General features: G+C 55.5%; 1 protein-coding gene across 7 annotated transcripts in view; it reads right to left on the reverse strand.

Moving 5' to 3' along the window:
- Positions 1–15,699, reverse strand: part of KSR1 (kinase suppressor of ras 1) — a 162,556-nt gene that overhangs the window by 24,596 nt on the left and 122,261 nt on the right. For 6 of the 7 annotated variants that reach the window (XM_030294745.1, XM_030294747.1, XM_030294751.1 and 3 more), the window contains 6 exons: positions 13,271–13,331; positions 8,854–8,937; positions 7,224–7,285; positions 7,016–7,122; positions 3,695–3,863; positions 1,831–1,872 (listed from right to left, as the gene is read on the reverse strand). In XM_030294745.1, coding sequence (XP_030150605.1) covers positions 1,831–1,872; positions 3,695–3,863; positions 7,016–7,122; positions 7,224–7,285; positions 8,854–8,937; positions 13,271–13,331 — 525 coding nt within the window. The remainder of the gene's footprint in view (positions 1–1,830; positions 1,873–3,694; positions 3,864–7,015; positions 7,123–7,223; positions 7,286–8,853; positions 8,938–13,270; positions 13,332–15,699) is intronic. The other variant, XM_030294746.1, reaches the window with a different exon arrangement.

Genomic DNA, 15,699 nt, shown 5'->3' on the forward strand with positions numbered 1-15,699 from the left:
CCACACCTCCTGGAACCCAAAGGCTGGGCAGGTGGGGCTGACCCTGAGCCTGCGGCTTTCCCAGTTTTAGCACTGAAAGTCCCACATCCGGGAACACCAGACAGACGGTCACCCCAGTGTGGAACCCCAAAACCGTGGCTACTTCTGTGACCCTTCACTCCCTCCTCTTTTGTCAACAAAAGAAGAAAGACCGTAGGTGGCTGTGGCTGAGCTGTCAGCACCCTCTCCCTGCCTTCCAGGACAAAGAGCCCCCCAACTCAGCCATCAACGCCTCCCCCCACTTCAAGCTTTCTCTGAAGCTTTATCCAAGGCTACCTCTGAGGTCATCTGAATCGCCACATTCTGGGAGCTCACAGACCTGGAGAATCTGATAGAGGCTGTGGGCCTTCCTACCAGGGAAACGCACACATGCACCATTCCTGGGGGATCTGGGTCCTGGAAGCCTCGGCCAAGGCCCCCCCAAGATACCACTACCCTGTGTCCACAGACTACCCAGGGCAGCCTGACCTTCCCACCCCTCCAACACAGCTCAAATATTTCCACAGAAGATAATACGTGCATAGGGGATGTCTCCACACCGCACCCCAAGTGGGAGGGAACAGCGTCTCTGAGGCCTCATGCTTTTCCTTAAGCATTTAGAGTGTATTTTGCATTCTACTCCACAATGTGTCCATGTTTGTTTTTAACAGGGATATAGTCCCTCTCCTTCCCCAACATATCTTCAAGGCAAGATGGATCCTTCTGGAAAGACAGCCATGTTTTCCCAATGCTTTTGAGTACTCCCTTGCACACTGGGCCTTGAGCTGGTAACCAGGGAGGCTCTTAGAGGGGAGCCACAACAAAAATGGGGGTGAAACCACAGGGGCAGCTTGGAGAGCCTCCTGGGGCCAGTCCCAGGGCCCTGACCCCTGCCAGCCTGCTCACGCCCAGGCAAAGCCACACTAATAGTTCTGTAAGAACTTCACAAACGCTCCAAATCACTCCCCTAATGGAGCTGGGCTGGCAAACAGAAAAGCCTGGAATAACCAAAAGACCAAGACGCCAAGACAGGCCTGTTTAACCTATGAGAAAAACAACTAGCTACAGTCTTTGTCTAAACACAGAGAGACTTCATATGGCTAAATTAAGAATTAAAGTTGCAGATTACTTATATGAATGCTTGTCACCCTCAACTGGAGAAATAAGTACTAACCACAAAAACTCCTTGGGGGAATGAATATGGCCAAATGCGAAGGTTGGCACATAGTAGGTGTACAAAACAGTTTCTGTTGGAAGGGAATCAATCAGAAGAGATTGAAAGTTGTCGCCTTGAAAATTTCTAAAATAAAGCTGCATTCTACTTGATCGCCAGCAGATGGCGCCACGCAGCAACACTCAGGCAGGTGAAGCCCCAGCAAGTGAAGGCTGCAGACTTTCCCCAAATTGGCTTCCCTTTCTGTAAGCAGTTTCCTCTTCACGGGGTAGGAGAAGATATTGTTAACAGGTGCCCATAAGGCATCAGCAAGAAGGTCTGTCCCTCCCTTCTGCAAACTGGATTTCCGCCACCTGTCAGTTGTGTGACCCTGGATAAGTTGCCTATAGTCCTTGTGCAACAGGCTGGACAGGATGGAGGCTAAGGTCCCTCCGGGCAAGTCACTGCCCCTGTGAAGGGCCCACCTCAAGCCTACCCACCCCGCTCCCTTTTCCCAGCTGTGATACACAGTCAGCTCTCAAAATAGGTGCATGTGAGGCTCAGGCACCATGGAGGTACCCGGGGGAAGGTATGCCCAGGTGGGCTGAACACAGGGGCCACAGCAAGGGCCAGTTAGTGGAACCATGCAAAGGACTCACCTGGAAAGATAAACTGTTGTCTATGATGAATGAAGTAGGCAGCTTTAAACAGAAGAGGAGGTGAGTCACACACACAGAACAGCAAATGCAACGAAGGAGGAGGGGGGGCCGGGCACGGGCTGCTTACGGGGTGGGGTGGGGCAGAACAGGGTGATCCATGCAGGAAGGAGAAAAAGAACTGGAAGGAAATGGGTGCTGGCAGGAGACCCCAGGAAGGGGCTTTCCCGGGAGGACTGGGGTTGGGAACTCGTGGCCCCACTGCTGCAGAGACCTGGCTGACGGCATTCACCTCCCAGGCTCACTTCTCTGTGAAACGTGTGGAGGCCCAGAAGGGTGAAATACTGAAAAGGGAATTGTGCCGAGTGCAGAGGAATGGTCTCCACCCCCTTGGCCCCACATTCACCTCCAGAGGTGATGAGGCTTTAGCAAACTTTCTCACCATCCAAAACAGAACAAAAACCCACCTGTCTTCAGGGTCCCCCTGAAGGGGACGCGCTGGGGGTCTGGACTCTGACACAGCTGTCGTGTTGTAAAACAGGGGTACCGGGCAGCCTTTCCCCATAAACTGATTCGCTCCCCCACAGTGAAAGCTGAGCGGCTCTGACTGACCTCACAAAACGGGCTTTTTCTGTGGCTATTGTTTTTCAAACAGGCCCTTCCTTTTAGAAAAACCCAAACTAGGCGTTTAGCAAAAGACCCAGTTTCAGAGCATAATGACGGAGCAGAATGGGAGAGGAGGTCATTCCAATGGGCCATCGCTCCACTCCTGGGGAGGGCGGGGTGGAGAGGGGTGTGCGCAGGATGAGGCAGGACAGAGCCAGCCAGCCAGGTGTGTGTTCAGGCGAAGGCACAGGCAAAAGAGAAGATTCTTACAAAATCTCGGTCTCCCAGCACCCCTAGAAGAAACCCCTGGTGAAACGGGCCCAGAGAGGCTGTCCGGCCTCCTGCAGGCTGCGTGAGGGTCCCCCGGCACAGGAAAAGCTGTGCTTCTGTCCCCCCGGGCCTGGAGCCCCAAGGGCCAGGCCTGACCTGACCAGGCCCAGAGCAAACTGGAGTGTCCCAGTGGCTGCTCCCTCCTCTGGGCCTCTGCCATCCGAAATACGCGGAGGGCCAAGGCCAACTGCAAGGAGCTGCCAGGGTGGCCGAGGCCTAGGCTCATCCTGAAACAGGCGAGTGGGCCCCACTCTGCTTCTTGGAGATATGGGACACCCCAGGCCTGGCCGAGAGGAGGGAGACCCCGGCCCTACAGAGCCCGGGGCGGTGGTGGAGTCAGAGGTCGGCTCTAGCATGCACCTCCCCTGAGACTCAGTGTCCTCATCTGCACAGTGGGCATAACCTAACCCCAACTTCACAGGGTCTCTTACTTTATGGAAAAGGGAACAAAAGCTTCCCGTTAAGTAGCTTATTCAGATCACGGAGCAGGTAAGCAGCAGAGTCTGGGGCCTTCTGGGCCTGCCTCAGCTCCCTGGGCTGCCTGCCATGCTTCCTGGGAGCTCAGCAGCCCTGAGTGAACAGTGCCCACGAGAGGCCAGCCCACACACGGGACAGCAGCGTGGGCTTGTGTCAAGACCCCAGGCCTTGTGCCAGACAGACTTCGCTTTGATCCTGGCTCTCTCTCTCACGTGGGCAAGCCACTTCCTCTGAGCCTCAGTGTCCCCATCTGTAACACGGGTACGAAAGCAGCACGTACATCAGAGCGCTCATCAGGTTTAAATACCGGAACGCACTTGAGATTGGCACAGTGCCTGGCTCCCAGCAAATGCTCTTAGTGGCAGCAGCGTTTGACCTTGAGCCTGCTAGGGCGTGCCGAGAAGGGGTATCCCACCCCATCGTGAACGCACGCAAAGACCTGAGGGTGTGGTACCTGGGAAGTTGAACCTGCTGTCCCGCTGGCCGGGAGACGGGTTGGGGGGCGTCGTGGCACTGGATGGATTGGACGATGTCGGGAAGGGTGCCGGCGAGGAGGGCGTGGAGGACGTGGTGGAGGACGGGTTGCTGCTGGAGTCCAGGTGGTTCATGGCTGGAGGGTGCTCCTGCAGGACCAGAGACGCCAGAAGTGGGCAGGGACTGTCACTGCCCTACCCAGCCTGCTTCCCATCCCCCACGCTGGGGCCTTCCCCTCCCTGCCTAAAAACGAGGAGGTGCGCTAGGGGCATCCTGACGTTTTTACCTAACATTTGAGGGGATGATGGCACAGAGAGTCCCCTCACCTCAGTGCCCATCCCCTAGGCGACCCCTGCTCATGCTTCTTCAGCTCAAACATACTTTCCTCCCAGGAGCCTTTCCTGAGCCCAGCGAGGACCACACTCCTCCTCATGCTCCCATAAAAGTTAGCACTTTTCATCAGGGCACTTGAACTACAGTTTGTCAAGGGAAGACATTTTGGATGGTTTTCTGCAGAATGTCCTGTGTGCCCTGTGAAGACAGGGACCCTATTCATCATACCCCCCAGTGCCTGGCTCTGAGCCAAGCACATAGCAGGCTTTTTAAAATGAATTAAATTCAGCCTCCGATAAGTGTTTATTTAGTGTGTGGTGCACAGTGGTGTCTGATAAATGCTCCCCTCACTCTTCTGCAGACCTACTGGCTAGGACTGCCCAGTGGTTTGGGCCCTAGCAAGGTCAAAGGACCAGCTGAGAGAGGGCTACGGGGGAGTCAGCGTTAGGTGGGACCCTGGCCCCGACCCCTTTCCCAGACCCAAACTCCAATCCCTTGGTGGACAGGGTTGGAATTCCTTGGTCAAAAACATTGGGGCCAGGGTCACCCGGCTGGCTCAGCCAGGAGAACATGTGACTCTTGATCTCAAAGTTCTAAGTTCAAGCCTCATGTTGGAGGTAGAGATTACTTAAAAATAAATCTTAAAAAAAAAAAAAAAAAGTTGGGGCCAAGTTAGGTTAAATGCTCAGTTCATCAGGTTTTTCTTCCACAGGCCCAAGGCGTCTGGGGTGTCCAGAGCACTCCAGAAGCTTCCAAAGCTATGCAGCGGGCCTCACAGTCCAGGGACAGCCTCCACCACTTGGTGCCATACGTGGGATGGGAAGGGAGCTGGGTCCACCGAGGTCCCATCCTATTCCTCAGGGCCAGGCCGGCCAGGGCAGGGGGACGGACTACGAGGCAGACAATCCCAGCTCCCCCACTCAGCACCTGTGTGACTTCGTTCGAATCCCCCCACCTTTCCGAGCCACAGCGGTTCTCCATAAAATGGGGTATCAGCTGCTGCTTCACACGGTTTTTCACGTGTTCAGTGTTTGATATGAAGTTTTCCTCATGCCCACCGTGTGCCAGGCCCAGTGCAGGCATCAGGGAGCAGACAGGAGCAAGATGATGGCCCTGCCCTCCAGAGCACCCCTCCGCTGGGGAGACAGGACGTCAGCCAGGGGTCCCTCAGCCCGCACTCGGGCAAGCCCTCCCTGAGGGTTGAGTGCTGTAAACGCCAAGGAGGGGGTCTCGGGCAGAGGGAACGGTGGACACTGAAGCCCCGCGGTGGGAATGGGCCGAGCCGGTGTGAGCCAGGGCGGCTGGAGAAGAGGGTGGAAAGACAGGTTGGCCCCTGAGAGATACACAGGCCAAATGCACGGCCCTCAGCACGGCGCCTCGGCACTCAGTAACGGTTAGCTCGTGTTATGGCCACAAACAGGGAAGGATGAGAGGCGGTCAGTGCCCTTGGTGACATAAGAGAAGGCACCACCCAGAACTCTACGGGGCCAGGGCCAAGCAGGTGCGTGCAGGAGGGCTTCATGCAGGAGGAGGGGCCCTGAGTGGGTTCCGGAAGAACTGACAGGGGGAGAGCGAGGGGGTATGGGGACACGGTGCAAATAGGGGTGCACCTGGTATTACCGGAGAGCGGAGGGCAGACAAGAAAACAATGCTGGCAGGGTGGGAGTGGCAGGTCAGGGGCCCGGCATCCCTCCCGAGGAAATGCGCCTAATCTGTGACAGGCTGGACAACACACGCTGCTCCTGACAAACGAGTTCATTGTCCTGTTACCCTCACAACACCCTGTGAACGAAGCATTATCATCCCCACTTTACAAACCAGGAAACTGAGGCTCAGAGAGGTACGGGAATTTGCCCAAGGTCACAGAAGCAAGGAAGGGGACTCATCGGGACTGGAACTCAGGTCTGTGGTCCTTCACCCCCACACCCCTATTCCTAGAGGGAATGTCACAGGGGGGGAAAATGCAATGACAGGTGGAGGGAGGCAGGAGATAAGGACAGGCAAATAAGAGAGGTCACCCCTGAGGCAGTGGCCTCCCTTGTTGCACAAGGAGATGTGGCCATGGTCCCTCCAGAACAGTCCCCCCCCCCCCCCCCACACCGTCCCAAGCTGCATCATCAGCCACGCTACCTGCTTCTCTTCTTTCTGTCCAAACCTCTACCTAGGCCGGCCCAAGCCACAGAAGGCAACCGTGGCCCTGGAGAAGCCAGTCGTGTGACCCTCAGTCACATGAGGCAAGGCTTAGCCTAGCATGCTAAGCCCTGGTATGGGGCTGGGACACAACACACTTGAAAACCCACAGCCACACCCACAGCAGCCTGGGGGGAGGCCACTGGCTGCACGGTCACCAGGGGGCTGCCGTCAGAAGCCATCATTAGCACGGGCATCTTGCCGACACCACACACATCTGTGCCTGGACCGTGACAGGTCTGTTAGACTCTCGACAGTCTGTGTGGCTGCAGAGGGCACCTGTCTGTATTAGCAGAGAAGCCCCCGCCCAGGCTCTGAAAAACACAATCCACCTTCACATATTACTTTTGAAGGTATGTTCGCTGTACCCTGACTAAGGCCAGGCTTTGGGGCTGGGCAGCCACGGAGACTTCTGCTCTGGGCCTGCCCCTTTCTCACGGGGGGGCCCTGTGCTCAGTTTCGTCATCTGAAATGGAGGGAAAATCAGTATGTGATTTTTAGAACCATTGTGAAGACCAAAAGAAATACCAATGGAAAAAGTTCCCAACTCATAGTAAGTGCTCAGGAAATGTTAGGTCAAAATAGAGGAAGCAGGTCGTGGGCACATAACTACGATCTGGACATAAACGTGAAGTCTGGGACACGGCGAAAGACAGGATCCCTGAAGGCCACCCTCTGGTCCTGGACCCCAGATTTCACGCCCCCCTCCCGGCCAGATCTCTGCATTACAGGGAGGAGTCCAGGGCGAGAGGGGGGGTTCTCCTGCCGCCCAGCGTACCTTCTTTGTCAGTGCTTTGGGGAGGGTTCCGAAATGGGGCTCAGCTGCTCTGTCCACCGGGTTGTTGATGTCTGAGGGGACAGATTCTGTCCTCCGAAGCCTAGGTTCTATTTAAAAAGAAAAGGGGGAACCATTAATAGAGAACAGACCAGGCTACAGAGGAGATTCCCCCCCAAATCCAGAAAGCAGAAAAGGGCAGAACACTCACGTGGAAGGAAGGATATTCTACAGGCAGGGGCTTCTTTTGTACACTTGTTGTGACACTTCAATCTGGTAAAGAAGGCAGGGTCAGTGCACGGAGAGTCACTCGGGGCTCCCAGGGCATCCACGGGGCCCTGAGCCTTGCCGGGCAGCTCTGCGCAACACCCACTCGTGACCGCCTCGATCGCCACAAATTCCTCAGCAAACATCAACTCAAAAGTTTGGAACGTCCCACGTGGACAGTGTTAGCACGACCACGTTCCCACCGTTGTCTGCCTGATCTTCACAGCAGACAGTTTAAATCACACCCATTTAAACATTGTGGGTCCCACGTCTATCCCTCTCCTCTAAAGAAAGGGAGACCCTCCACCCACATTCAGAAAGCTGAAGACAAATCTGAACTTACAAAACAAGAGAGAATCATAAGGAGGAGAACGTCTGCATTACCCAAGGATCCCAGAGATGCAAGGAGCGGTCCCTCCTGTTGCAGTCCAGCATGGGCCTCATGGTCAGACGGCCAGCATGGGCCAGAGTGCAAAGACCTCGACCCTCAGTTTGGTCTTACCTGCCCTACCACATCTCGGGGTTCTCAACGACTCAACGGGTCAACAGTTAGGGCCCTACCAACCTCACTCTACAATCGTAGGAGAGCGCGGGGCTGAGAGGGCACTCTGTGCTCTCCGCGTGAAAAGCATTACTTAAAAGGGAGCAGGAGGTCCCCAATTTAAAACCAGGAGCCACAGGAGACCTAGGCTGGGGGAAAGCTCTGGCGTCCTCTTGGTGGTCTGGGAGTCATTGGGAAAACACAATTTATCCAACTGACATGCATGAGACCCGTCGCCTCTGGTCTGGCAGGAGCCCAAATGCTTGTACTCCACACACTAGCTCGGAATCTTGGAGCAAGCCCGGTAGACAAAGAGGCCTGGAATCATCTTCCGAGCTGTAAAAATGAGGCCCAGAGAGGGCAAGCATCTTGCCCCAGGTCACAAAGCAATGGAGGGCAGTGATCCGGGAGCAAAGACTCCAGGCCCATGCTCCATAGGGTGAGGGTAGTTAGACAGTAGAGAACATTCTGCACCCCCCACACTGCTCCCTATCCTCGTCCTTCTGGCCTACCAGAAAGCACAATGGTACGAAACAAGAAAGTGAGATCTGTATACAATCTCCCTTAACTCTCTTCTGTGAACACCACTAGCCATCTCTGTTTTTTCCCGCTGCCTGTCCCCTTCTCCCCATCTTGTGTACTAAGGCTAAGGCTAAATTTTGTGTAAGGCTAAACTTCAGAACTCCTTAGAGTTTCCAGAACGGCCTTCCCCTTCCTCGCCGATGTTGTGCAAGGTAAAAAGGCCTGGAATTCTTTCTTCCTGGGTCTCCCTGGTAAACTTCTGCTCATCCTTCAAAGCCCACGTCAAGTTTGCCCTTCTTCCGGGAATGTCTTGCTTGATGCGTCCTTAACCTCCCTCGAAAGGGCTGGTCGCACCATGGTGTGCCGAATGGGGTCACAAATAGACGTACGAACTCTCAAAGGAGTTCCCTGGAATCCTGACTTAACCTCAGGCCAACAATCGAGTAGTAGCACTATTACTAGCGCGTGGGGTTTCCACCCTCTCCCACCGCTCCCACCCCCCCCCCCTCACCTGCAGTGCTTGCATTTCACTCCAAACATCATGCTCTTCTGGCACACGTGGCAGACCTGCGACAGCCAAGACTTGGTGGAGAACCTACAAGCAGTGGACACCGGAAAACGTTCACGCGGCTGGGAGGCCAGAGCCCGGACAGAACGGGGCCCCGGGGAGACGGCAGACCGGGTTCCATCCCGGAGCCACCGGAACCCTCTCCCGGGGAGGGCAGGGACGCCCGGGGTCACTGCTCCCCCTGGGCATTCTGATTTCCCAGCCACAAAGTCCTCATTGCCCGACTCGTAAAGCGTGCACGCCAAGCGATTCCAGTCTTAGGAATTTATCCAACAGATACGCCCGCGGGTGTCAAACGATGTGCAGACGAGGTTACTCCCCGCAGCGTGTCTGCAGCAGTAAAAGGCTGCAAACGGGGGCGTTGTGGGTGGCTCGGTTGATTGGGTGACTGACTCTTGATTTCAGCTCAGATCGTGATCTCAAGGTTCACGGGATCGAGTCCCGCGTCGGGTTCTGCGCGGACAGCGTGGAGCCTGCTTGGGATTCTCTCTCGCGCTCCTCTCTGTCCCTCTCCCACTTGCTCTCTCTCTCAAAATAAATAATAAGCAAACTTAAAAAAAAAAAAAAAGACTATAAACAACCTATGCTGTTTAGTGTATCGGCGACTGACTGTGTACGGGCCGGTCCGATCACGCAATGGGACGCCAGAAAATAAGAAAGCTCTTTTTTGTGCAAATATGGAATGATCTCCAAATTACATTATCAGGGGAAAAAGTACTACACGACCCCATTTATATGAAATTCAAATACAGGGGCGCCTGAGTGGCTCAGTCGGTTGAGTGTCCAACTTCAGCTCAGGTCATGATCTCACGGCCCGTGAGTTAGAGCCCCGCGTGGGGCTCTGGGCTGATGGCTCGGAGCCTGGAGCCTGTTTCGGATTCTGTGTCTCCCTCTCTCTCTGACCCTCCCCCGTTCATACTGTCTCTCTCTGTCTCAAAAATAAATAAACGTTAAAAAAATTTTTTAAAAAATTCAAATACAGAAAAAGTAACTTATGATGACAAATGAACAGTCGCCTCTGGGTGGTAGTGCTATCAAGGGCTAAAGGTCAATTCTGGGGGGAGCTGGAATGCTCTGAATCTTCACCTGTGTGGTACACATGGTTGTGTCCATATGTAAAAATTTGTGCACTCAGCGCTATGGAAATGATGCCCCTGTTAAAAAAAAATTTTTTTTAATATTTATTTTTGAAAGAGAGAGATACAGCATGAACAGGGGAGGGGCAGAGAGAGAGGCAGACACAGAATCCGAAGCAGGCTCCAGGCTCCGAGCCGGCAGCGCAGAGTCTGACGCGGGGCTTGAACTCACAAAACAAGATCATATACTGAACCCAAGTTGGACGTTTAACCGACTGAATCACCCAGGCGCCCCCCTTTTTTAAAAAAAATTTTAACATTTTTGTGTGAGAGAGAGAGAAAGCATGAACAGGGGAGGGGCAGAGAGAGAGCGAGACATAGAATCTGAAGACGCCTCCATTTTTAAAAGAAAAAAAAAAGCAAAGGGTAGAACAGTGTCAATAATATACGTAGTATTTGGTGAAAACAGAAAAAGGAGGCCAAAAAATATACATATGTATTTGCTTGTATAAAAATCATCTCCAACTGCCCAGATCTGCCTACAGGGGGACCTAGAAGGCTGGGGACAGCAGGAGAGGACTGTGTACATAGCCGCCCTTCTCTACCTCTTGAATTCTGAATGTATTTCAATCCAAAGTAAATCAAAACTTAAAAAATTTAAAACCCACAAAAGATAGACCGGAAGGATGGATGGGGGTTGAGCGGGTGGTGTCCTCTGGAGAAAGTCTAAGGCGGTCCACAGGGTGGGGAGGCCTAAGGGCGGAAAGAACTCACTTTTTTTTTTTGGAGGATTTTTCAAAGCGTGGAGTATCATAGGAGCAACAGAACAAACAGCAACAGTATTTGGGGAAGGGTTTGTAATGCATCCATAAAACATGAGCTCACTCAATTCTTACAACTACCCCTGGGGAGTTAGGCGGGTCTGAGATTCTCAGTACACAGGCAAGGGAACCAGAGAGGTCAGGGGACTTTCCCGAGGCCATCCATACACTGGGAAGCTACGCGGCAGGGTCTGGACCCCAGGGGCCTCAACATAGAGTGTGAGGGCTCCTCTGAGAGACCACTAGGGCAGAGCAGGAGAGAAAGAGCATGGGCTTTGGGGTCAGGCTGCACTGGAGACTCCTACCACCTATGGGCTGTGGGATGCCTCAGGGCCTCTGCAAATGCGGCCAACATGCACACCTCCTCCCAGGGACCTGGGGAGATCACATATGCGAATGCATAGTGCCCAGAGGGTTACAGTCTCCACCCAGACAAGATGGGTGCTTTCAGGGACTAGAACAAAGGCACCCGTGTGCTTGAAGGGCCTTTTTTTTTTTTTTTAGTTTTTTTAAATTTATTTTGAGAGAGACAGAATCCCAAGCGGGCTCCATCTGCACTGTCAGCATACAGCCCAACATGGGGCTTGAACTCATGAACTGTGAGACCATGGCCTGAGCTGAAATCGCGAGTCAGATGCTTAACGGACTGAGCCACCCAGGTGCCCCCCTACCCCATGAAGTGCCTTTTAGGGAGCCCTGATCCTGCCTCCCTGGGATCCACATACTCTCTCTGGGCTTTAATCTCCTCTCATGCCAAAAGCAGGGATTAGGGAGCAGCTCAGTGGTATCTGAGACGGCCTCCACCAGGGAAATCATGAAAACAGGGCAAAATGGTGGCGAGGTCCGGGCCCGAGAAGAGACAAGTGCTAGGAAGGGGTGTGGGGTGTGGGGTAAAAGCCTTCCCAGACCAGGGAAGAGCCACAGACAGCTTCCCCCTCCCCCCACAGGATTAGACCAAAACACTTTAGATCTTCTTAGGGAGGCCTGGAACACGGGTTTAAAAAAACCCAGAAGGTGGGGCGGTGATGTCACCAGGGTGGGGCAGCCCGGCAATATGAGACAAGGGGACTGCTGCTGCCCTAGCTGGAGGGCAGCTTCTGCTGCCCCAGGTGGAAGGAAGCGGCAGCCCGGGAAACACTCAGGGGCGAGCTGACACAGCCCACATCCTCTGTGAAGGCAGGTGCACCCAAGACGGAAGAAACAGCTGATCCCGGCGTGCCCCAGATCCTGGCCGACACGGGCCCCTCTCGGGCTAAGGCCTGTGCTTGTCCACCAAGTGCTCCCCGGTGCCGGACACGTGAAACCCAGGTGCACATCACCCCACTGTATCCTCATCACAGGACGGGGAGGAAGTCTTGTTTGCGGGGGCGGGGGGAAACTGAGGCTCAGAGAGATTACTGGCGTGCAACCCACGGAGGCAGAATGGGTAGGGTTCTCGTCCTGTGCTGAGCGGCTCTCTCACATCCTGGGAGCCTTGGGTACAGATGAGGGAGGCCCTGGGACCTGCACTCGAAGGGCTTGTCCCGACTGTCAGCCAGGCCCTCTCGTCGGTGGTACTCTAGCGTCTGGGGATCAGCCCTGACCAGTCTCCGGGTGTCTGGGTGCCATCTAGGGGACACGATCCCTATCTTACTGGCAGCACGACCTCAGGCAAATTGCTCAGGCCCTCGGAGCCATAGCCGGGTCTCCACCTCTGGGCAAGAGTTCCAGGCTGGCCTCCCAGGCTGGACGGTAGCTCACACTCCCGGAGGAGATGAGAGGCCCTGCGAAGTTGCAAAGCTCTCAACAAGCGTGCCCTGCTGTGCTCACGGCAGGCTTTCGCAAGGGACGGCCAGAGCGCAGGCATCCCGAGGCACCGTTCTGCTGGTTGTCCGGGCTGGGGAGATGCCGTGCACACCTACTGTTGGTGCCACACACCAGCTCCACGAGTGTTGAGGCCAAGCCTTCCGGCCAGGCCACGTCACGGGCCCATCTCAGCCTATGCCAGCTCACACCAGCACCAGCGCGACTAGGAGTTGTGAGAAATCCAGACTGCTAAGCAGAGAACTTTAGGGATGGGGCCTGGGGTTTGGAGCTTCAAAGCTCCACGGGCTCTGATGCGTGGCCGGGTGTGGGCCCGACGAGATCTGGTGCTGGACCCGCAGGAAGCTCTCGGCTCCTCCTCCGGGAGACTGTGAGCCTGTTTCTCCTGGGACCTGTGTTCTCCCTCAGCAGGGTGAGGAAGAGACACATGGAGGGGTAGGGGAGGACCCACAAGTCCATACGACCGCTGGTGACAGGCAGGGCTTCCAGGTGGGTGCAGGGCTATGTTCACAGAGGTGATGGACAGACCAGAGGCAAAGAGTCCCCAAGAAACAGGGATCAGGACAAACCGCGCCCCCCCCCACCTGCAATGAGGAGCATGGTACATGCAGGTCTCAGCCCAGCTGTGCCCCATCCCTGTTCCAGACTGGCTGGACCTACCTGTGAGTCACCGACAGCCCGATGTCCCTTCGTACCATCTGTGGGGATCCGTACGGGAGATCTGCAGGGAAAGAGGCCAGGTCGAGCAGGCTGAGGAAGCTTGTGCCTAGGACCTTCTAGATCAGAGATCACAGGCCGGGTGGGTGCGGGGACTCACTGAATAGTAGGTAAATGTTTCCCTGAACGTTCAAAACGAGGACAGGCCAGGTAGACCAGGGCAGCGTGGTGACCCTCATGCCCGGCCTTCTTCTCCTATGAACGTTGCTGCCTGGCCCCCACAGATGGTTCAGAAACCACCGCCGCGTGGCTTCTGGCTGCAGTGGAAGGCAGGCTTGAAGGGAGGGCTGCAGGCAGAGCAAAGCTGAGGACAGAAGTCTCCGCCTACACCCCGTCCCACAAGAATCCACAGGTCACTGGCTTGCAAGGGCTTACTTCTGGTCACTTCCTATTTAGTGGGTAGGAGCTGTGCGGCCCTTGGCAGAGGATTTGAGACTGGTTAGCTATACAGCACATCTGGTACCCTTCCAGCCAGAAGCACCTGGAGACTTCTGCTCTGAGGACCACCAGTGCCTGATCTTGGCGGGTAGAGCAAGGACGACGTGGAGTTTTACCATGCTCCCAGGTGGCCCAGCCCCACCAGCCGCTGGGGAAGTCTCAGGCAACGAGCCCTGAGATGAGCATTCTGTCTGCCTTCCCACGGGGCACCCTGGGCTCTCCCTGTCCTAATCCTGGGCTTCCCCATCAGAATAGCATCCTCCCAGTGTTCACAGCATTACAGGTTGGGCATCAAGGAGCAGCAGGAAGCAACCACTCCATCCACAGGCAGCCCATGTGTCCCACTGCCCTTCTGCCCCTCCTCCACCAGTGCACCCCCTCTCCTCCCCTCCCCCACCCCTTCCCGCTTCTGCCCCCCTCCACCTGTGCATCCCCTCCCCCTCCTGTGCACCCCCTCCCCTCCCCCACCCCCTCCTGCTTCTGTCCCCTCTCCACCTGTGCACCCCCCTCCTGCCCCTCCTCTACCTGTGTACCTCTTCCCCTCCCCCCTCCCGCTTCTGCCCCTCCTAAGCGCTGCCTATCTCCACCTGGGGGTGGTTCTCAGAGACCATGGATGGGCTTCAGGGGTTCTGGGAATCCTCTGGACTGGTAAGCAGAACTTTGTGGGCTTTTCCCTGGAAAGAAGGTCTAAACTTTTATCCAGTTATCAACAGGAACCATACCCCAGAAAGGTCAGGAACATGGCGCTTGAGGGATCTCTAGCTGTCTCCTGTCCTTAGAGTCAGCAACATCCCTGCACCCCCTGTCCCCATGTGCTGGCCCGGCACACACCTCCTCCTCCCACACCACAAGGGGAGTTTGATCAGGACCAAAAAGCCCTTTCCTGCTCCCTGATGATTCAGGAACCCACCATCACACCCCTCAGGGCTCTCTCTGGCACACCTGCCCTGGGGCTGACTTGTCCCAACTCCCTTCTGGGATCCCCTTCACTGTGAGCAGCCAAGGCCATCAAAGCATATGGTCTAACAGGGGTTAGGCCGCCAACCTAAGAGAAACAGACTATGGAAAAATGAGATTTCAACCATGTATCTCTGAACACAACCCATGACCGACTTGTAATGAGCTGCGGTCAGAGGATAGGAGGGAGGGGAGACAGCACACGAGCTAGGCATCGACCGCCCCTGATCCAGACAAAATACTCACCCTGAAGACCCTGCTCTGCCTCTGGCAAGCTAGGCAGGCAGTCTCCCTGCCGTGGTCCCTGCACTACAACAGCAGCCAGGAGGATGACAGGAGCAGGCTGCCCCAGGGATTCAGGGGCTGGATTTTCCTCCAAGGTTCCGGGAGGGGCCCTGAAGTCTGCACCCGTGCCCTGGGGAAGGGGCCTCACTCCTTGCTCACCCCATGCCTCCCTGGTGGTCCCGCGGCCAGCTTCATCTTGGTGTAGCTGTGGCCTGCTACCCCTGCCTCATCACTAAGGCCCTGCTGACAGCTTCATCACTCTGCTTCGCCAGCTCAGGACGAAAGTAAGCTGCTATTTTGCTCAGGCAAGACCCAGACGTCTCTGCATTTCCACTGTGCCAATCAAAAGGCTCCGGAGGCATGGCTGGTGCCCTCTGCTCTGACTCAGGAGAGAAGCCCTACAGCACAGCCATGTGCAAGGACCTGCTCCCACCCTGCAGGTGGAGGGGCAGGAAAAGCCATCTGGGGCTGCCCGGGCTTCTTCCTCCCCTCCCAAAGGGGCATTTCTATCCGCACCCCCCAATCTCTTGGGGCTGCGTTCAGAGCCAAGCCACATTATTGCCCCTGGGGTTATTCCTCTCCCAAAGTGGGGGGTCCCCTGACATCAGCTGGGTTCTGAGGACGGCTAACATCCACTTGTTACCAGACAGATTGCGTGTCTCTCTGGGCTACCAAAGCGGCTCAGCAGACAA

Source organism: Lynx canadensis, chromosome E1 (assembly GCF_007474595.2).
Source record: "Lynx canadensis isolate LIC74 chromosome E1, mLynCan4.pri.v2, whole genome shotgun sequence".
In the NCBI taxonomy this organism is placed as follows: domain Eukaryota; kingdom Metazoa; phylum Chordata; class Mammalia; order Carnivora; family Felidae; genus Lynx; species Lynx canadensis.